This window comes from Peromyscus leucopus, chromosome 5, assembly GCF_004664715.2.
Source record: "Peromyscus leucopus breed LL Stock chromosome 5, UCI_PerLeu_2.1, whole genome shotgun sequence".
In the NCBI taxonomy this organism is placed as follows: Eukaryota; Metazoa; Chordata; class Mammalia; order Rodentia; family Cricetidae; genus Peromyscus; species Peromyscus leucopus.
Genome location: NC_051067.1, coordinates 27,221,668 through 27,244,119, shown reverse-complemented (window position 1 = coordinate 27,244,119; position 22,452 = coordinate 27,221,668). Strand labels below are relative to the sequence as shown.

General features: G+C 41.8%; 1 protein-coding gene across 1 annotated transcript in view; it reads right to left on the bottom strand.

The window, feature by feature from the left end:
- F13a1 (coagulation factor XIII A chain) overlaps positions 1-22,452 on the bottom strand; it is a 162,185-nt gene that overhangs the window by 81,402 nt on the left and 58,331 nt on the right. The window contains exons 5-6 of the mRNA XM_037205794.1: positions 19,801-19,919; positions 15,958-16,065 (exon numbers count right to left, since the gene is read on the bottom strand). Of these exons, the coding sequence (XP_037061689.1) occupies positions 15,958-16,065; positions 19,801-19,919 (227 nt within the window). The remainder of the gene's footprint in view (positions 1-15,957; positions 16,066-19,800; positions 19,920-22,452) is intronic.

Below are 22,452 nucleotides of genomic sequence, written 5' to 3'. Positions count from 1 at the left end.
GTAAGGAACACACAGCATATAAGACACAAGAGAATGCTCTCCAGTCGTAATGGAGAAACAATATGGAAATATTGTTTTAATTTTATTCTTTCTTTTTTTTTTTTACATATTACTTGAATTTCTTATTGAGAGAAGTGGCATGGTCTTGCTTTTATTGCTACCTTTTCTTTTTAACTGAAGAGAGAACTTTTACAATAGCCATTGGAAGCAGGAATGTGTATAAATCAACTCTTTTTAATCCTACAGTAAAAATTTGGTTACAAATTTCTTCTTAATTTTAATAAATATATTTTCTGAATTATTTACTGAAAGGAGAGGATGACTAAAGCTCCTATCGTGTCAGGGAAGGTGTCCAGTGAGGCTATTACCCCAAATTCATGACTTAGGTCCCAGGGACTAGTTAAACTAGGTTTGTTCAGCTGTGGAGGGGGCAGAAGCGATGCTCTGTAAGGAAGGAAGGGAGACTAGGCACCCAGGCAGCAGACCCCTGGAGGGCTGTGTGATCTGGGTTTTCTGTAGCTAGTTCCTCTGAACTGAATCATTCTTCTTAGAGGGAGGAGGGATAGTTCCTGACATTCATGAATGTAAGGGAGCCTGCAAGGCTCAGAAACTCAGAAGCTTACAAGACTCACAAGGCCTCTCCTGAAAAACTATCAGCTGGGGCTGCCTGCGACCTTTCCTGAGACCTCACCCACGCTGGGATGGGTTTCTTCGTGAAGCAGCTGCTTTTAGTCACATGTGATCCTGTAAGACACCTCAACAAACCTCACTGATTTACAAGCTAGACTGGGCAGGACGGTTTCTTTGATCAATTTCTCTTCCCGGGAAAAGTCACATAACTGAGGGAAATATACAGGAAACACGGGCCTCTGGTGTAGGAAGCTCTTTGTGACCATGGCTGTTGCAGAACTGGCCACGCTTGGCTCTGACTGAGCCCAGCCAATGACAGTTAGCTGCCCTGCTCTGTAGCATCACACCGGGCAGATCTCCACTCAGAGCAAAAAAAAATAAGCTCACTTTCCATACCATTTAAAAGACAGAAAAAATGGCCACGAAGTTTGGGCAGAGTTTTAACTTCAGCACTGACAAGTGAAGAAATCTGAGTGTCCTTTGTGAAACTTGAAAATTTTTTGAGTGTCCTGTTCCTTGCAGCCCAGATTTTCCATTTTATACAGTCGCAATTTGTTTTGTTTCCTCTTTACACATGTAAAGGGATTTCTCTTCTCTGGTATGCACATTTTATATGGTGATGATGAAATGACTTTTCTGTTATAACTCTGCTTTATTCCATTAAATTTCATTGTTTAAAGTTATGGTCTCATAAGGCTAGGATTTTGTAACTCTTTTAGAAAATAGTTTTATATGTAATCTCTCCCACAGTCTCTCAAACCAGTGACTATGAATTTGGGGCAAAATGAATTCTCTCTCTCTCTCTCTCTCTCTCTCTCTCTCTCTCTCTCTCTCTGTCTCTCTCTTGTTGATTGATTGATTTGATTTGATTTATTTTATATCCCAGCCATAGTTTTCCCTCCTCGCCACCCCTCTTCTGCCCACCCCTCCACTCTCCTGTCAATCTACTGCTCCTCCATGCCTGTTCAGGAAAGGGCAGACCTCCACGGACATCGACAAAACATGGCATATCAAGTTACAGTAAGAAGAAGCACCTCCCCCTGTACTAAAGCTGGGCAAGGTGACCCAATATGAGGAGTAGGGTCCCCAAAACCAGTCAACGAGGCAGAGACAGCCCCTGCTCCCACTGTTAGGAGTCCTGCAAAAAGACCAGGCTACACAACTGTCACATACATGCAGAGGGCCTAGGTCAGTCCCAGGCAGACTCCCTGGTTGTTAGAACATGAGCTCTCTTAAGAGGTATATAGATAAATTTTGGAAGGAGAGAATTTATTCCTAGTAAAAATCCTTTCCAGGTTTTGTGAACCACAGGTCCACAGTTAATGGTGTCATGGTGACCAGTCTTAAACATAGTGGACCTCCTGTGCCCCACACACCTAGGGCCTCGTCAGCGAAACTCCATAGCTACAGTATTTACTGTACTGGGAGTGAAGCAGGGAGGGCCAAGTGGGGGCCCTCTGATACATTTGGATTCAATTAATATCCTAAGAAAGCAAGTGAGGAAAATTGATTCTGGAAATATAGAGATCTGCTTTTAATGTTTTCTTTTTCTGTTTTTGTGTTTTGTTTTAGTTTTCTGAATTACATGGTAAGGCTGGGAGGGCAGATGAGCTGAAAACAAAGTTCTTAGGAGGTTATTCCATGGGCAGGCAAGCTAGCAAATCTACCTAAAAGAGAAGAAACAGAGCTGCAGGAATCCTGCTCTCCCTTGCCTAGCTGTTTAACCTTGGTCCTCTTTGGACTTCCACGGCCCTTAAAATTCCAGAGTCACACTTGATGCATAGGAAAAGAAACCCAAGCACCATCTTGGATTTCCACAGGTTGGGATGATGGGGACTAGTTAGCTGTCTTCTGCCCAGTGTTATTGGAACGTTGGACTGTCTTCCTGCAGTTCCCTTCCACACTCAACCCCTTCATTACCAAGTGTGGGACTATTGATTGTGTGAAACCCAACTGGTTTCAGGGGAACATTTTCCATGTCACTGTGGTGTTCTCACTCTGCGTACATGGTGACCTCCTGTTTACCTGGTGTTGTCTTATTGGTTTGATCACCTTTGCCCCCATGACCAGATTTCCTGTGCTCGAAAGAAGGAAGTCATCATATTAACTTGACTTTGCATTCTCAGGGCTACCACCTGCTAGTTCTCAAACCCAGGACAAATGGCTAACTGAGGTGCTTATTTAATATATCAAAGCAGAGCTGGCTGCCAGGTTCCCCCAGCATCCCTCAGTCCCTACCTGTTACAGAGCATGGCTGGTATATCCCACTCCCTATCTTAAACTTCTCCAGCCCAGGGACTAGTCTGTCCTTCCTTATATAATCTAGGCATTTTGGTTAAGTAGCCCCCCCTTTTTTTAATCTACCCTTTACCATCTTTGCCTCTTGGTCGGTGGCTCCTCTAACCTCCCCACTCTCCTTGCATGGCCTGGCTCAGGATGAAGTTCACTTTGGACTCTCCCAGATGTCCCTGTCTCTGACTATGCTCTCCCTCATATCTACAATAAACCCTCTCCTCCTCCACCATACCTAGGACCAGTCATGTCCTTCCTTTTTTTGTTTCTTGTTTTCAATCATCACTGAGCAGCACTCAGGGAGTTCTGCTGGATGGATGGATGGATGGATGGATGGATGGATGGATGGATTTGACATTTCTCACAAGGGTCTAACTTTTTTTCTATACCAAGACAATGGGCTACTTAGAATGCCAATGACATTTTGAAGTAGACAAATTTCTAGCACTATGTAGAAGTGCAAAGGATCAAGAATGGCCAAAAGAATACTGACAGGGCCAGATGAATGTTTCTTGAAGGCTGCTTGATCTGATGCTTTGTTATAGTAACATGGTAACAGACATTGCTGTACTGGACTAAGGAAAGACAAACGACAGAGTCCACAGTTGCTCCACACTCATCTGGTCATTTCATCTCTAACCAAGATACCCCATCAGCTTGAAAGAGGCAAGAGAAATCCTTAAACAAAGGATACCATTTCTAATAATGTTTTCAACAAATGGTGCTGGCAAAACAGATAAATTTGTAGGGAATAAAAACCTTTAACCCCACCTCACACCACATAGGAAAACCTCAAGATGCCTAATAGATCAATAATGTGAAAGCCCAAGTTATAAGTATTTGTAAAGAAACATTGGTAATATATGTATGCTCTGTAAAAAAAAATCACATTTCCTAGACACAACTATTTTTTAAAGCAGTTTAAGACTGGTGGTATGGCTAAGTGGTAAGGTACTCACCTAACATTCATTAGCCCTAAATGTGATCCCCAGTACCACAACACCTAACATAAATACATTAAACATTGGACTTTATACCATTTAAAAACATTCTTAGAAATGAGGCTGACAAGACAGCTCAGTGTGTAAAGAGGCTGCTACAGAGCTTAGTGACCTGAGTTTAATCCCTGGGACCCACATGACAGCTACAGGAGAGAACTGACCGCCATACATGGCCATGGTACATGTCTCCTACCATCCATCTCTCTCTCTCTCTCTCTCTCTCTCTCTCTCTCTCTCTCTCTCTTCCCCTCTCTCTCTCCCCCCCCCTCTCTCTCTCTCTCTCTCACACACACACACACACACACACAGAGAGAGAGAGAGAGAGAGAGAGAGAGAGAGAGAGAGAGAGAGAGAGAGCGCCAAAGCACACTCTGGTGGGAAATAATCTCTGCATGTATCTAAGAAAGGCCTGGTTTCAGAATATACAGCACACAACACCTCCTTCTCAGTAATTAAAACACAAATAACCCAATAGGAAAATGGTATAGACTTGGAAAGACAATGTACTAAAGAAGTATGTGAATGACCAGAAGTACATGAAAAAGTGCTCAGCATTGCTGTACATCAGAGAAAATAAAATTAAAACAGCAAATGGATACAGCTACATTCACATTAGATTGGGTAGATTTAAAAGGTTGGAATCACCAAGAGCAGATGAGCCAGGAGAAAAAGTAGACCATTGTAAGTTTCTGGAGGAATGTAAAACATACAACTATCTGTACACCCAACAGAGGGGTGCCTCAGAAAATTAAACACATACATATCCTGTAACACAGACATGCCGGCTTTAGATGTTTACTCCACACATATGAGAATATGCACATAAAAAGATGGAAAGCACCATGCAGGTTGCTGAGAGAGAACTGTCATTAATGTCCAACTCAGTTGGAGGCCCTGTGTGTAAGGATACCAACTAGACAGGCAAGATACACCCATGGGTGCCCTAGTCCCAGGCCTATTATGGGGTAATGGACCACTTTCTGATAGGATTTGGTGTCTGCTCCATAGAAGGGAATTCACAACTGGTTACTGTAAGCCTGGTCAAAAAGCCTGTCCCTAACTCAGAATCCATCTCGAATTGATAACTCCTGCCAAAGGCGTTTTCTCCAATGGAGTCTCACTGGGTATACAAACCACACTTATGGACAGAATCCATGCCCAGCAGTAGAGAGCCAACAACAACAAAAAATGATCTCAATGATATTTTTGGAGGGTTTTTTTTTCTTGTTTGTTTCACAGTGCTTTGTCTGGGCATTTTTCCTTTACCTTATAGATCTTTCACTTATACATTTTGTTTATGGCTTTTCTGTGTGTGCGAATATGTGTGTTTCAGCATCTAGATGTGTGTCTTATGCTTTTTCTGTGGCTCTTTTCTTTTTGTTTGTTTGTTTGTTTTGTCCTGTTCTGGTTTGTTTTCTCTTACTCTATTATTGTTGTTATTTTGATGAGAGAGAGAGAGAGAGAGAGAGAGAGAGAGAGAGAGAGAGAGAGAGAGAGAAATGGTGTGGATTTGGGTGGGTAGAGAAGTAGGGGAGGATCTGGGAGAAGTTGAGGCAGAGTAAACCATAATGAGAATATACTGTATTAAAAAATAAAACAACAACAAAAACCTATTTCCTGTTAAAAAGAAAGCCCATGGCTGAGGAGGACACAGGCTCTAGTGAGGAAGCTACTGCTGCTGTTTTGCTAAATGCACAAAGTGTGCCTGTCAAATTGCCCTCTAAATAACTCTGTGAACCCCCATAGAACAGCATTGCCAGCTTTAGCTAGGGAAGTCAGCTCCAGCCGGGGAAGCTTCCCTATGCAGTGGTCAGTGATGACTGCAGAGATTCGGAACTGGTCAGAGTTCAGAGAACAAAGGGCCTTGAATGTTCAGCCACACGGGGAACATTTCTATTGTTTCCAAGGCTCAGGGAACTTCAGGAAAGACTGCGCAGAAAGTGTAAGAGCCAGAGGAAGCCAGGGAGTGGCGTGGTACTGACTTCCAGGCATGGGATGACTATTGAACTCTTGAACTCATAGCAGCTTCAATTACTTATGGGAGCTCATGGTAAGAATGGGCCTGTCAACATCTTGTCATGGAATGGGGAGGCCTCAAGGGACCCCACCTCTCCCTGAGGATTTATACACAGATGATGTTTGAGGAGTGAGACTTCTATTCCCCTGTCATACAGCCACAGATAAGACACACATGCTCCTGTAAACAAACTCCCGCCCACACTCTTAAAAACAACTTTGATGACCCTCATTGGGTCACATACACAGAGCCATGGGAATAGAAGAGGAGCTACTTGGGAAGTTGAAAGGAATTAGTGGGAGTTTGGAGGACAAGAGATGGTAATGGGGTGAGTATGATCAAATTATATAATATACATGTATAAAAATGTCATATAAAACTCATTATTGCATATAATCAATACATGTTAACAAAAAGGTAAAGGGAAAAGACCTATTTAGGATGTGGACAGCAGCTGTGTAATGGCCCCAGAATGGAATCATCACAAAGGTCCATCAACAGACAAATGGACAGATAAGTTGCAATATACAATACAATAAAATTCTGTTCATAAAGGTGAAGATTTGTGTAACAATTTATGGAGTAAGTGAAGCCAGTATCACTCAGAATTCATGAACCTCTTCATGGGAGGTTCCAGAGGAGGTGAGTAGAACCCACTGTGAGAAAGGGCAGCAGCGTTCCTCAGGGTGTGGGCTGATCAGGAGAAACACAAGGCGAGACCTAGAAACACCTACAGTTTTCTAAGACTGGGAGTCATTCCCATCAAATGATTATATTTCCCACTTACATTTATACATGTGATAGCTATGCTTTTTACTGTATGTAATTCTTTCTTTAACATAAAATTATCTCATAACTAACCATAACTTCTATAACTGTATTATGAAAGACATACTGACATAACTACTAGTGTGTGTGTGTGTGTGTGTGTGTGTGTGTGTGTGTGTGTGTGTGTGTGTACAATGGTAAGTACTTAGATTTACTTCTCATAAGAATCATTACATTACCACAGGAAATTATTAGCTTGTGTCTTAGTAACTGAAAACTTTCATTTGGCCCTAGTTCCTCACTAACCATGAGTGAAATTACTTCAAGAGGACCAAGAGAGAAACTGAGTTCCAGCTCTCCAGTGTCTTCTTTATCATCACTGTATCCCTACTGTGTGCTATAGAGCTGGTTGGTATAGAGCTGTGGTTCTCAACCTTCCTAATCTTGCAACCTGTTAACACAGTTCCTCATGTAGTGGTGACCCCCTCTCCATCATAAAATTATTTTGTTGTTGCTTCATAAATGTAACTTTGCTGCTGTTATGAATTATAATGTAAATATCTGATATGCAGGATATCTGCCATATGACTTCTAAAGGGGTCACGACCTACAGGTTGAGAATCACTGGTATAAAGCAGGTCATTAAAAATACTCAAATGAAAGGGGTAGATGCGAGAAGGAAAAATACAGAGGAAGAAGCCAGAGAAGGAGGCAAAAAGGGAAGGAGATGGGAAGAAAGCAGAGAGGGCACAAAGTGCCTGTCCTAAGGGACCCCTAGGCTATGCTGCATTGCAGCCGTCTGTCCGAGAGATGCTGGTCCCAGGAGATGAGAACAGCTCTGTCTGCACAGCTTGGAGGGAGTGCTGAAAAGCAAGCACCCGTGCTTCAGAAATAGCCTGTGTGATTACAAAATAGATGCTGTGTTGAAACTCATTCCAGGAAGCAATTCAGGGAAAGCAGACATTTAGATTGACTATGATTATCACATTGGAGAAATAGCTTGTAATAAATGTCTGTTTTTCTCCAAAAATATGGGACAAACAGGCATAAGAAATGTAACCTCGATAATTGAGAAGCCAAGCTGTTTGCCCACAGATGGAAACTTCATTACATTGCTGACTTCTACCACAAGAAAAAAATGATGTCTGAACAGTTCACTGTCCCCCATTGCCCCCACCTGAAGGGGAAGGAGTCACTCAGATGGGAAGGGTGAGAGGAATTATATCTTTACACCCAGGGAGCTCATGTGCTATGGACAGAGGACAGGGTGCGGATGCATCCTGGGGCAGTATACTATCCTGTTTGCAACAGTGGGGTCAGGCAGCCAGAAGCCCAACTCCAGTGCTGCGACCTTGGATAAGGTCAGTTGGCTTCCTGATACCTCATCCTGTCCATCTGTCCATTGGTTATTTAAGGAACAGACATGTTTTCTCACAAGTGGTTATGCAGATATTTCTATTAGATAAATTTCTACTTTCCCACTGGCTTCTGATAGATTTGTCAGTTGTCAAAAACGTCAATAAACAGAAGTGAAAATCTCTGGTGAGGAGAGAGACCTATGGTATGTTTCATTGGGAGTGGGTTTGTCCTGACCTTCCTGAATCACTCAATTTCCCTGGTCATTCTGGATCCACAGGTGCCTTTTGCTTTTAGGAAAACCTTGACTTCAGCTTTCATTCGATTTTAGGACCTCACCATGTTGTACTGTCATAGCATTCTTCATCAATGCAACCAGTAGATTCTCTAAAAGTTGTCTCACGGTTGTGCCTGCTGATTGAGTTGTGTCCTATTTGTAGGGTTTCAGAGACTATTAGTGAGCCTGAGTCTCCAGCCATTTTCAAATAAGGAATGCCTTTCCTGATATTTATGTGCATGAACCATGGAGGTAGATGATAGCAATGGAAATATAAGCTGATAATTTTGAAGGCATAGAACTCTGGATAGGGTCACAATTTTTTCCAGCAGCCTTTATCTAGCAATGCCAAGAGACTGGGAATTTGCAAATGAGTGATGAGAACATGATTCTTACAACCTATCAATGGAGGCTTTAACTCCCCTTTCTCAGAGGTGGCATGGACTCATATCCCTGTGCACTCTCTGATAACCTGGTAGTAATTTCCTCCACAACCACTGGAAACACTGACCAGCAATTATATAAGTGGGACACTTACATGGGGAAAATATTCATTTTTACTTAATCATGCTTTTTGGTAAATGAAGTTGTTTAAGACATAAGACCTATATGAGAAGATGTGGCAGAGCTCTGTGGTAGGGGAAGGTGGACAGTGACCACGGGGTTTTTCTGTTTCTGTCCCTCCCTGACAAAGAGGCCTTTGTCTGCTTTATAGACCAAAGGGAAAATTGGATATTTCCTTGTATAAATCTAAAAGTTTCAAACCTAAAGATTCAAATTTCAAACCCAAAAATGTCAGGGACTGTACTGTGGCTGGTTGTATGACCAGAGAATAGATTTTGTACATTTAGCTCTGACTTTCGGGTTCCTTTGAAATGACTCGGATGTGAAATCCTTAATTTGAGCAAATCTTAAAATGTAATTTGAATATGTGTAATTGATGTTTATTGCATGAAAATGTTTGCTCAACATGAAGCTATCATTCAAGATGGGGAAGGAAACAATTGAAATAAAGGAAGAAAGAAAACCCAATACAAAACATCCCCTGTGGAGTTGCTTGGCAACATAGCAAAGTAGTGATGATGTAACTATGTTTTTTCATACACAGATGGGAAAATCTCCTATAAATTGGAGAGAAAAGCAGGGAGAAAGATGGACCAAGTGAGAAGAGTGGTATTTTCAGTTGCTCTCTGACTGTGGTCAGGGGGCTTGGGGGTCAGAAGCAGCAATGCCATTGTCTCAGGTCCGAGGGACCCGAGACCTGCCTGCAGCATGGTCAGTTTGATTTACTAGCTGTAGTTCAGATTTTTTTTTTAAATAGCACTAAAGACTACATAGAACATCGATTGGTGGAAAAAGTTCAATCTTGAGTTAATTCCCTAAAGGCATAGTCAGAGCAAGGCATTAATGGGGATTAATGGTAGCCTCGTGGCTTGATATCAGCAAAAGACCGTGGTTAAAAATAAATGTGCACACCCCAAGGGGAGCTGGGAAGTCCAGGCTGACAAAGGTGTGAAGCACTAGGATTCAGAACATGTAACTTTATTGATGTTTGTTTCTTCTCTTTCACCTTCCCAAATTTCCCATTAGTGTTAGCTTTTTTTTTTTTTTTTTTTATAGCTACCAAATCAAAATAGAGCATCCTGGGATCAAGGGACTATAAATGTTGAGCCCCCATGGGACGAATGTTAGTTGGGCAACCTTATGTTGCAAAGAAAGCAGGCCCCAGAGGAGCACATTTCAAGCCCCTCTCCCATTATACTTTCCTCCACAGTACTTGGTAACCAGCAATTTGCATTAGATCCACCATGGATAAAGACTTCCTGTGAATAACAGCATGGCTTTTTTTTTTTTTGACACTTATTTGTTCTGTCTAGGCCCAGAGACATGTGTAGTTAAATTCAAGAGGTTTCAGCATACAGTCCTGATGGAAATAAGCATGCAACCCTATGCTTATTTCCATCAGAAAGTTTTCTGTGTTACATTGGACTTTTCTGTTAATTTGTCTGTCTTTTCTATGAGATTATAAGCTCTACAAGGTTAGAAACTATGTTTGGCTCACCATCAAACCCCATGCCCAGATATTTGTTGAATGAATGAGTGAAGACTGAGGTTTTGCTAGCATCAGTCATCATCACCACCATCCCCATCCTCGTCACCACGTCACTCTTGTCATAAACACTGCCATCAGCATATCTATATCACTACAACTCTCATCCTCATTAATTATTCTTCCTACCACCATCACCACTACTGTAAGCACTGCCACCACCACATTCCCACCATTATCACCACCATCATATCACTACTAGGACCACCACTAACTACATCATCATCACCACCTCTACCACCACCATCACTACCATTCCCACCCTCTGCACAGTCATCCTCATCATTATTGTTGCTATTACCTGAAGCACTATCACTATGACATCACCATCATTATCACCATCACCACCACCATTGTTACCCTCACCATACTCTCACCATTTCTGTCACTATTTCCATGATCATTACCACCATCACCACTACCGCCATAATCACCAACACCACTGTCAATCATCATTATTGATCACTGCCACTATAACCACCATCATTGCTACCATATCACCAATACCATTGCTGTCTCTATCACTGTTACCACAGTTGGCATCTAATCCTCTTGGTGACCTCTTTCCCAAGGACACAGAGCCTCTTGTTACTCAGATCTTATACCTTTCTTCACTTGTTCCCCTCTTGAAATCCACTTATTCTGAGGGACTTGTTCTTTTCTAGGTAACAGCCATACAATTTGATACAGTAATTGCGCTATTGGCACCAATGTGCTGGCAGAGATGCTCTGAAGCAATATGTTTTGAAAGAAAGGACAGTGCCTAGTTCCAGCTCAGCCACTTATTTTCCACATGACCTTGAATGAATGGCATCACTTCCAAAGGCTTCTGCTTTCTCATCTCCAAGACCCTGGGGAGTCTTCTAGACCCCATGAGCTGGTTTTGATATAGATTCTTCATAGACAAAGAAAATGTTCATGTAGGCAGGGCATTTAGGGCTTGAACAGTGACTAAGCAGGCAGGTATCTGCAGTAAGAAGAGGTCACTGCAGCTGCTGCTGCATCCCCTGGGGAAGGTGCCAGAGCTAATCAGTCATGGGCTAGAAGCAGGCTTGACAGGTAAACACCCAGCAGTAATGACAGGCTATTGTCGCAGTGGTCCCCTTGTCCCAGAACTGCTCTGTTCTTTCAACATGTTTTTATTTTTGAGGTGCTCAGAGCTCATGCCCCCTTGGGTCTCAGACCCTATGCTCCCTGGGGTCTCAGAGCGGAGGCCCCCTACAGTTTCAGAGCCCATTGCAGTATGTATCTGAGCCACATCCTTTGGGAACTCAGAACCCACACCCAGATACTTCACTGCAACTGAAGACTTTCTAATGTTAGGTGAATGAAATACATTTTCAGATGGCACAACTAACCCTTAACTTTTCCTGGTATACCTCCCAGCAATTCTCTTGAAGGGTGCTGTCACATCAGAAATGAGGCCATTTAAAGGGAGGAAGTATAACTCAGAACAAATATCTTTGTCTAGTTTCCTGTTTCTTTCCACCCTTTCTCTCTTAAATGAATCTATAATATAATATTAGTAAAATGTTGCATTCTTCATTTAGGTAATTCTAAATAAAACATCATCCATGTGAGATTATAACATCTCAGGCCCATTTCTCAGACAGTAGGATTATAGGACTACACCTATAGGGGACAGGATGAGGATGCATCCTGGGGCAGTATAGCATCCTGTTTGCAACAGTGAGATCCCAATAGTTGGGAAAGGACAACACCTCCAGGCTTCCAGATGGACATTCACTGTTTCCACTTTCTCATCAAAGGGAAACAATAGCAACCAAACATAACAAGAGGAGATACTGGATACATAAAAGAAAAAACAAGAAAATGGTCTCATGAAGAGTAAAGAAGATTTCATTGCTAACAGTGGGAATTGCAGGTATTTGACTGAACAGACAATGCTGAGTTGAGAGAGGAAGAAGTATGTCCTTGAGTTAAGTGCTCTTCCCTGCTTCACATGGTTAACAGAACCAGAGCCACAGTCCATCTCTTGACACAGCCACAGCCCTTCTTGTGCAAAGTGACCCCCACTGTCTTCATCAAAGGATGAAAAGCAAGATTGAATGAGGCCTTCTATACAGGCAAGAAGAAGGTGTTACTTCCATTCTATTGGTAGGAAAACTGAGCACAGAAAGGATTAATGAAGCAGTCCTTGTTAGGGTGATTTGTACCCACAAGGGACATTTGATAATATCTGGAGACATTCTTGACTGTCACAACTGGTGTGTTATGGGAAGGTGCTCTTGAAATTCCTGAGTAGATGCTACAGGATGCTGCTGGAAGGCCTATCACACACAATACCAGTACAGCAGATATCCTGTACCACAAAGATTTTTGTCTGGAAGTTGTACACATAGAAGCCAAAGTCATATTATTGTCATTTGAAAGTTTGTCATCGTCTGTGTTCTTTTATCCTCACACATAGCCAGTTTCCTGAAATCTCCTTGCCAACCTCACATGCCATGACTGCAGGAAGCCCGTTTGTCTTTGGGTCCCAGTCATGTATTCCTGTGCCATCTCTCTGCTTGTTCTACTTTTTTCAGGTGCCTGGCCAGAGCCTGGCTTCTCCTCCTGATGGCTTCCAGGAGCATCTGCTTTCAGAAAGGTTCTGCCTGCAGTGATTTTCATTGTGCAAGAACTGGAATCCGTGCATGGTTTGTGTGGTCCTCTGGAAGGGTTTGCAGGTCACATGCATCTCTATTCTAGCACACCTGTCCAGTAGCAGGGCTGAGATGCATTTGAAAGGGACCAGGAAAATGCCCCTGCATCAGGCTCTGTCTGTCTGGGGCTTGGGGCCAGCTGGGGAGAACAACATGGAAGTCTGATTTTGCTGGACCAACCCAGCCTCAAGCCTGTTCTTTCTATATTTTCCAAATGCATCTTTTCACATTTGAAGGTAAATCTTTAACTGGGAAATTAGAAGGTCAGTTTTGGAGGCTTAGCATTTCAGCTTTAAAAATCACTATAGCCAAACAGATTTTGAAAAGACTCACAGAGCTATTCTGAGGATTAAAAGAGATAGCAGAGGTGAAATGGGTTTTTCCAACTATTGAGCTTTCTGTACTGTGAACGGTGGTGTGAGGGAAACAAGGGGAAGTGAGAGATCACTACAAACTGCTCAGAGCAGTCCTCTGCCCTTTAACACCCAAGGTCACCCGCTTCAGAAACTTAACCAAACCCTCACCACACTCTTCTCTGTGCACATTTCTCTCTCTGGTTCTAGCCTGTGTAACTATGATGTGCATTTGCCAAATGTGAACTTAAGATAGAGGCTCTTTAGACCTAATGAAATTTTGAGGTGATTTGAGTTGGTGTCCTGTGTTTCATCCAATACCTAGCACATTCCATCTGATCAGCTGCAGCCACAGACAGTCGGAGTTAGATTGCCTCTTTTTGCTTTACTTCTACACTGCTTTGCATGGGTCTGTGATCTCTATATTTGGTGGAAGTGCACACAGTGGGTGCATAAGGTCAGGTTGAAGACCATGCTGTTTTAAAATGCTTAAGAGGGAAACAACTCATATCCCATCACTCCTACATATTGCTTCCCTCTTCACTGCAACCTGTCATGGTTGCTTCTAAGGAGGAAAAAAAAAAAAGAAGAGAAGTTTCTCTTCTAAGTAGGAAACATAATGAACAGGTGCAGGTCCAATAAGCATTGTACAAGGATGCTCTATGGAAATTCCCAAAGGCTTTAGGATGAATCCTCTTTCATCATGCGATACAAATAACATCAGAAAACAAAACTTGCTATTTATTTTATGTATTTAAATACACATGTTCATTATTTGGGGGTGAGGGGTTGAGCACCCCTCCCCCAGACTTCATCCATGTTAAGGAGACATTCTTAGCTCTTACCACTGAGCTGTGCCTCTAGCCCCAAGCTGTCTTTAGATGTTAGATTCTGCTTTCATTTTGTAGAACCTAGTGTGTCTTAAATTTACATGTAACTCAGTTCTAATAAAATAAAAATCACTATTTTTAGCACCTAGTCAGAACGTACACATTATATCTTCCCTGGCCTAGTAATTATGTGTCAACAAAATTGATTTTGTTTGGCTGGAAAGATGCACAAACCAAAATCAAAGCTAAAATTCTTCCCAGGAAAATACTTTAGAAGATGTAAGGGCATTGGTGATATGATGATGTTCTCCATTGAGTATTCCTATGTAATAAATGTGGCCTACTGTAACTGAGGAATGCTGTGTTCCTAGACTGGGTGTGGTGCTCATTTATGCACAAAGGTTGTCTAGGTGCTATTGTCATGGTACAGTTTAAGACCACGCAGAGTCATTTAGTTAACTTCCTACCCTGGTCCTATCCTTCGTATCCATGGGCTTCTAGCTCCTCTTCAGCTATTGCACTGGGGATCTCTGTATTCTTGAAGATGTTTTGGGATCCCCTACAGTGACTAGTGTGAAAGGTAGAATGCATCTAGGTTCGAAGTTGGCAGACCTGGGTTCTGGCAGAAGCTTTATCACTGACAAGTTTTTACCATCCTATTTTCTTGCTCGTGAAATGACCTAAGTGATGAATGTCCACTCACTTATCTTAGAAGATTTCTGGGGAGAATCAACACCCACTTCTAGAGAGGTAAAGCCCTATGGTGTGGTATCATTGCATAGAAACTAGGATTATATGAAGTATTTATTTCTTTCACAAAATGTTTATTTTATTTTTAATTATGCATATGTATATGTGTTGGGAATGTTGTGAGTACAGGTGCTTTTAGGGGCCAGGAGAGGGGATCAGATGCCCTGGAGCTCAAGTTACAACTGCTTGTAAGCTGCCTGATGTTGGTTATGGGAACTAAACTTGGGTCCTCTATGCATACTCTATACTGAGCCATCTCTCTAGGCCCAGCTATTTATTTCCTGTTTCTACAGGTGTAAACATGAAAAAAATCATGTCTTATCTAGATGTCTGTATTCTTTGATGTTTTATTGATTGATCATTTGCAGCAATTCACATTTTTTTTTGTTATGGTCATTTCTTAGTCTCTAGATGAGATTCTTAGCTGCTTAGGAACTGGCAAGATGGCTCAGTGGGTAAAGGCACCTGGGACCAAGGCTGGAAACCTGAGTTCAATCTCCTAGACCCACAGGGTGGAAGGGAAGAACTGACCTCCACAAACTCTCCTCAGGTCTACATATGTGCCATGGTACACATGCATGAACACACACATATATGCATAATACACACATAAAATACATAAAATAGGATAAGAAAGAATAAGTGCTCAGTTGTCCATAGAAGTACATTATTTTGTGTGAAACAAAAACCATGTACAGCTCTGAGTGGGAATTTTCATTTTGTAGCATATGAAAAAGTGAGAGCATTCAAAACCAACCAGGCACCACGAACCTGAACCTAACAGACAGAAGTCTGGAAAGCTAAGCCATTGTTGATGTCAACGTCTCTTTATGAACTGACTCATATTCTGATGCCAGTGGCCCCCACACTAGATCTGGTCGCCATCATCATCATCACTACCACTTACCATTGCAGACCCAACACGGCTGACTTTGATGGGGTTCCCTCGGCCAGAAAGGTCCATCTGGGCTTTGTCCATCACATATAAGCAAGCATCCAGGATGCCATCTTCAAACTATCGGGGAGAAAACAGTGAGAAACTATTTAATCTCTACTCTACAAAACAAGATAAGCTGTGTGCAAAAATCAAATGCAGCCACAATCTACTGCTTAGATATATGGAGTGACCTTTAGCATGAACTATTAAAGAGAAGGAACGGATGTGTTCTGTTTTTACATTTCAGTAAAATAAAGGACAATAGAAAAGGAAGCCAGAAATATGAGCAGAACCATTAGAGAGCCAACATACTCAAGACCCACACACTGACTCAAGACTCTTTAGGACATTAAGATCCTTCCAACAGATGGATGCATTGCCCAGAAAACAATGATTTCCCAAAGTCACTTAGGACCTCAAAAACAACTGGACTTCCTATTTTCTCTTATTTTATTATTATTGTTATTTATTTTTTAGATGCCTGTTTGTTTTCTAATGAGAGAGTGTAAGAAAGGATTTGGATTTGGGTGGGTGGGGAGGTGAGGAGTCTCTGGGAAGAACTGGGGAGGGGAACCATAATGAGAATACACTGTATAAAAAAAATCTATTCTCAATTGAAAAAATAAAAGAAAGCTGGTCAGTGGTGGTGCACATCTTTAATCCCAGTAGAGGCAGAGGCAGGGGGATCTCTGAGTTCATGACCAGCCTGATCTACAGAATGAGTTCCAGGACAGCCAGGGCTACACAGAGAAACCCCCCCCCCTCTCAAAAAACCAAAAAAGAAAAAAAGAAAAGAAAAATTTTAAAAGAAATGGCTGCCAGAAGTGTCACAGGAAGATAGTCAGGTCCTCTTGGCTTGCATGTAAAACAGAAGGAGACCTCATGAAGTAGAAGTCCGTGAAGATTCCCCTTCTTGGAGACAAGGCACTGTCTAGAACCTGAAAGGGAAGGTGTCTTAGAGAAGGCCGATTGTAGCGGCTCATGGGGAAGCCTGGGAGCTAGGTCAATCTTCTTGGAAAGAAACACATTTCACAGGTGCTTCTAGAGTTTTCTTACAACAGAATAAAGGCCAAATTAAAAAGAAATGACAGCATGAGGATATTTTAACTACACTGTACTATAATAGAGGAGATTATCTTCCCATATACAAACAATGGATATTATCTACCCAAGTATTAGGACAGAAACTACAATCTTAATGGCTAATTGCCATGTAATTGCTTATTAAATCTAGCTGGAATACTGAATGTGGCATATCCTAGAGATCTGAAATATATGGTATAATATGTTAATTTTGGTATACAAATAACTACTTTTATGGTTATATAAATAGCTCATTGTTTTGGGTCTTACTAAACAGTATATCTCAGTTGTGTTAGCCATTACACAGTATTAATGACACCATCAGAGAAATCATTGTTTCCCTGCGTTACTGCAAATAACTGATATGGCCTGTTATTTTGTCAGAATGACCTAAGTTGATGGCCTTGTATAATGACACAGAGCCCGTGATCAGGGATGCTTACTCAAGGTCATGCTGGCCAGGTATAACATGTCTGTGCTGGGTGTCTTCCTAATTCTCCTTGATTCCCTTTTGGTGACATTTCCCGTTACAGTATCACATTAGGATCATAGATGGTCTCACACTTGGTATAGTTCAGAAGTGGTTTGGCTCTTCAGAGTAGTGGCGTTGAGTTGATAGAGCCTTTAGGCCTGAGGCTAACGCAAGGTACTGAGGTCACAGGAGCACTGATGGCCTTGAGAAGGGATTAATGCAGCCTCAGGGAGTGAATTACTTCCCTCAGAGCTGCTGCTATCCAGCAAGGCTAGCCTATGCACTTGGCCTGTAACACACATGGTTAGTTCCCCTTTTCTTCCTCTTACTGGTGTGAAGGGGATCTTTGCAGAGACTGACCATATGGAACTACCCAATCTGGGACTTTCAGCTGAAAGTCCCATTGTTTCATCAAAATAATGAGATAAATACATCCCTTTCTTTTATTAAGAATCCAGCCTCAGTTTTTCTGTTGTAGTAATAGAAAACAAAGATGTCACTTAAAGACGGGCACTCAAGGCAAAGATAACAGACAATAAATAATAAAGGTCGTGTGCCACTTAGGAAGATGGTGACTAGATGGTGACTAGAGGGACAGACATGAATTAAAACAAGTCAAGTAACCACAGAATATATCTTAACAGGACGTCAGAGATGCAGATGGGCAAGCCTGAATACAGGATGCAGTTCTTAGGGGCTAGAGTGAAGCTAAACTGTGAATGGGGATAAGACAATGATGGGATCGATGGTCAGACTATGTGGGGGACACAGGGAGGATTCCATGTGGGCATCAGGAGCCAGGACAGTATTATGGAACCTGGTAAGGCCCGATACCAAAAAATCTCTCCTTGGACACTCAGAGAAACAATGTCCAGTTCCAGGCATTTCTGCCAGAATCCTCTGAGAGGCAAGACACCCACCCCTTTCCTGTTGTTAATCAACTAACATGTTTAGATCGCAGGACATTTATGTATCTGTGGAGACAGGGCAAAGCTTCACTTTAAACCAGTGTCAAAAATACTAAGTTGTAACAGTTTGAATTACTGAATATCTTAAGGGGTTACTGTTATCTGCTTTTGCCCCTAAGTAGTAACTTGAGGTTTCTGATGGAACTTGACGCAACTGATGGAAACATCTCTAGATACTTTCTGGGGAAAAAAAGACATGCTTTAATAAAACTGGAAGATTAAGGAACTTTCCTTAATAACTATTGTTAATGGACTCACATTTTAAAATATACACATGACTTTTCTTTCTTTTTAATTTCTTTCATTACATTTTTGCTTATTTAGTGGTGTGTGTGTGTGTGTGTGTGTGTGTGAGAGAGAGAGAGAGAGAGAGAGAGAGAGAGAGAGAGAGAGAGAGAGAGAGAGAGAGAGAGAGAGGAGAGAATATGAGAATATGCTGGGATGCTCATGTAAGATTCAGGGAAAATTTGGGAGTTTCAGTTCTCTCCTTCTACCATGTGGGGCGCTATACTAAGCTCAGACTATTAACTCTTTTGCTGGCTTTTTGGACCCTACTCCTCTTATTTGCCCAGCCCTGATACAAGGGGAGGTGTTTAGTCTTGTTGCAACTTGATACACCATGTTTTGTTGATATCCATGGGAGGTCTGCCCTTTCAGAACAGAAATGGAGAAAGAATAGATGTGGGGGGGGGCAGAAGGGAGGTGGGGAGAGGGGATGGGGGAGAGGAGGGAGGGGAAACTGCAGTCAGGATGTAAAATAAATAAACTAATTAAAAAATTTTGATGGCCAATGCCTTTAGTCACTGAGCCATATCAATGACCCCTAATACATTAAAAAGTATATTTAAATTATTATATTAATAGCACACATTATTAATATTATATTTTAATATTATGCTTAAATTATTATTTATTATATTTAAAATCCTTTGAAAGACTAAAAATGTCTTCATTAGCAAAGAAAAATTTTCAGCCCACTTCAGGCTGAAATAATGAGACTTCATGGTTTCTAGGATGTCAAAGAATATCTCAGTGACCGCCATGTTATCCGTAGGCGCCCTGATCTCAGGGACATTTGCAATAAGAGGAAGATAGGTGGCCCCAGCTGATAAATTATGCAGTTTTCTCTCTAGGTCTCTGCTCCCATGCACTCTGTCTTGGAGTCTCAGATCCTGAAAAGCAGGAAATTGTGCTTTTCTAATATCGACTCATGGCACCCGGCAGTAATAAATGTGACAAAAAATATTAAGGAAAAATGTCCTTGACAATGACAAATTTTAAGTGGCTCACCTGGCCATAGCTCCAGCTTCTGCTCTTGATGTCACTGAAGTCCCCATAAAATATCACTCCGATGTCATTCAGGACGTACTCTTCTCTCTCTTTCTCATCATCCAGATACACAGCATCCTCTGCATTAGGATGGAAGCACAGTTACTTTTAACCAACCACTCTGTTTCCAAACACTTGCAAGTTCATGCCATTGCTAGGCTGACATTCAATCTACTCAGAGAAAAGATCTTTTGTTCCTCAAAGCATAGCTCATTTCCTAATATTTTTAGCCACAGTGAACATAATCAGCACCAAAGATCAGTCTATAAATGAGGACATTTGTCAGCAAAATGCTGACAAACTCTGGCCCTGGATGTCTTGAAGCACAATTAAATTGATATGTCTCATTAAACATTCTATGATGCGGGTGCTTCGTGGATTCACAATCAGATTCTGTGGTGCTCAGGCAAACTTGTAACACAGATCAAAAAGCCATTTCCAACCTACTGAAGTTAAAAGTAGCTCAACTGGAAATGATGTTTGAAATAAACCTGGGACATGTTGGGATATGAAAGCATCATTTGGTTCTTCGTTGTGACCCATTGGTTTGAAGGAGAGGGGACAGACTATTGGTTCTCTCATGATGAAAAGTCCTTGTGAATGCATTGGTAGGTGTGTGAGCCCAATAAGCCTGCCCAATTAGCTCCAGCCATTGCAAGGCCTTTCTGGTGGCTCTACCCTCAAGAAGGCCTTGCTCCCACCCCCCTAGCCATCTGTTTGGTAATCTTCCCGGGCCCAGAAAGGCATCTTCCACACAGGCAGGATCACATAAGAGTAGATGACCTTGGGTAAATTTGCATTAACAGAAATTGGGTCAATATTGGCTCTGATTGAGGGTAATGTTTATTATGTCTTTTTGGTCATCTCTCATCAGTATTAGCCTTTAGAGTTATGTCCTCTTTATTCTCTGGTTCATTAAAAGAAATCTCTCTATCTCATGTAGTATTGCTCAACTTTGGTTGAACACTACAATCACCTGGAGAGGTTTACCAATGAAATCCTCAAAGGAAAAATAAGTAAATAAAGAAGTTCCTTATATGATGTGAGATTTGGATTTAAAAGATGCTCCAAAGGCCCATGCATTCCCAACTTGGTCTGTGGCCTGTAGCAGTATCAGGAGATCATGGAGTTTTTATGAATCAGGGCCTCATGGAAGAAAGTGAGGTCACAGAGAGAGCACATTTGAATGGGGTTTAAGACCCTAGTCCCTTTCTCTCTCTGTTTCACTTTCCAGCCACCATAGACAGGTTCTTCACCAGGCACTTTTGCCACAATGTTCTGCCTCATCATAGCCCAGAGGCAATGGTCCAAGTGACCACAGAATAAAACATTTCAACCTATAAGCCAATAATAAAACTCTTTTACTTTAAATGGATTTGTCTTGGGTATTTTGTCACTGCAACAGCAAACTGACTAGCATGCCCATGCTGAACTCTGCGTCCATTAAGTCTGAACCTCCAGGGTGGGATGAGATGCAGACATCAGGGTCTCGTTTTGTATCTTAGCTACCCCGCCCCCTCCCCCCCCCCCATGATTCTCATCGCAGTCAAAGCCATACCTGCTCCCTCACTCCTCAAAGAATGGCTGAACAATAAGCAGCAGAAGAATCCTTGATAGACTGAGGAAACTATCAGTCTGTCATCATGTCTCAGAGAGTCAGAATTTGCATGGCACCTAAAGGGATCCTCAGAGGAATAACAAGCAGCTTGGGGTCTAACAGGCTCTGCTGGGTCTGGTCAGCTTAGACTCCATCCTGCTCTCTCCTGTGGTTTTCACCAAAACCTTTGGGAATTCCTTTGTGGAGTTACCAGAAATTTCTTGTAGCTTTTCTTCCCAGTCTTTGCCTCTTTCTTCCCATTTGCAAGGATTCATGCAAACACAGACACAGACACACACACACAGACACACACACAGACACACACACAGACACAGACACACATACACACAACACAAACAGCTACACATATACATACATTATCACATGCTCACAAAGACAGAAGGAGAGAGAGAGCAAGAAAGCACAAGAAAGTTTGTGGGGTGTGGGGGACACCTTTCATGTTATTGGGGTCCAAATCCTCAGGATGGTGTGTGTAGATTCCACGAGAATAGGACACGTGACTGTCCTTTATTTTAGATGGATTTTGCTACCCTGCAGAGGAGCCCTGGAAATGATCACCTGTGGGTGCTGAGGCATGACTGTCTATTTCAATGTCTAATAAACTGCACAAAGTTAAGTCTTACAATTATCCAATCAAGATAATAAACATATATGTCACTGTCACAGCATCCTTGCATTTGTCTGTGATTGCTTTCTCACCATACTGTCCCCCTGTATCTTGTGACCCTCCTACCCTTAGCAACCCACTGGTTCTAAAGGTATGCACTATTATACTAAGTTCCAGGTGATACATCTTTATCTAAATCAAAACAACATTTTTAAAAAGCACAAAGGAAATGCATTATATATTTTATTTACTTGTAAATATAAAACTTTTGTATTTTAGATACTGTAAACTTTAAAGCATGTGACAAACAAGGGAAATACTTCCAACAATAACTGCTATTTATTTACAGATGTTGGCAAAATTTCCCTGTATGTAAAGAATTCTGGGC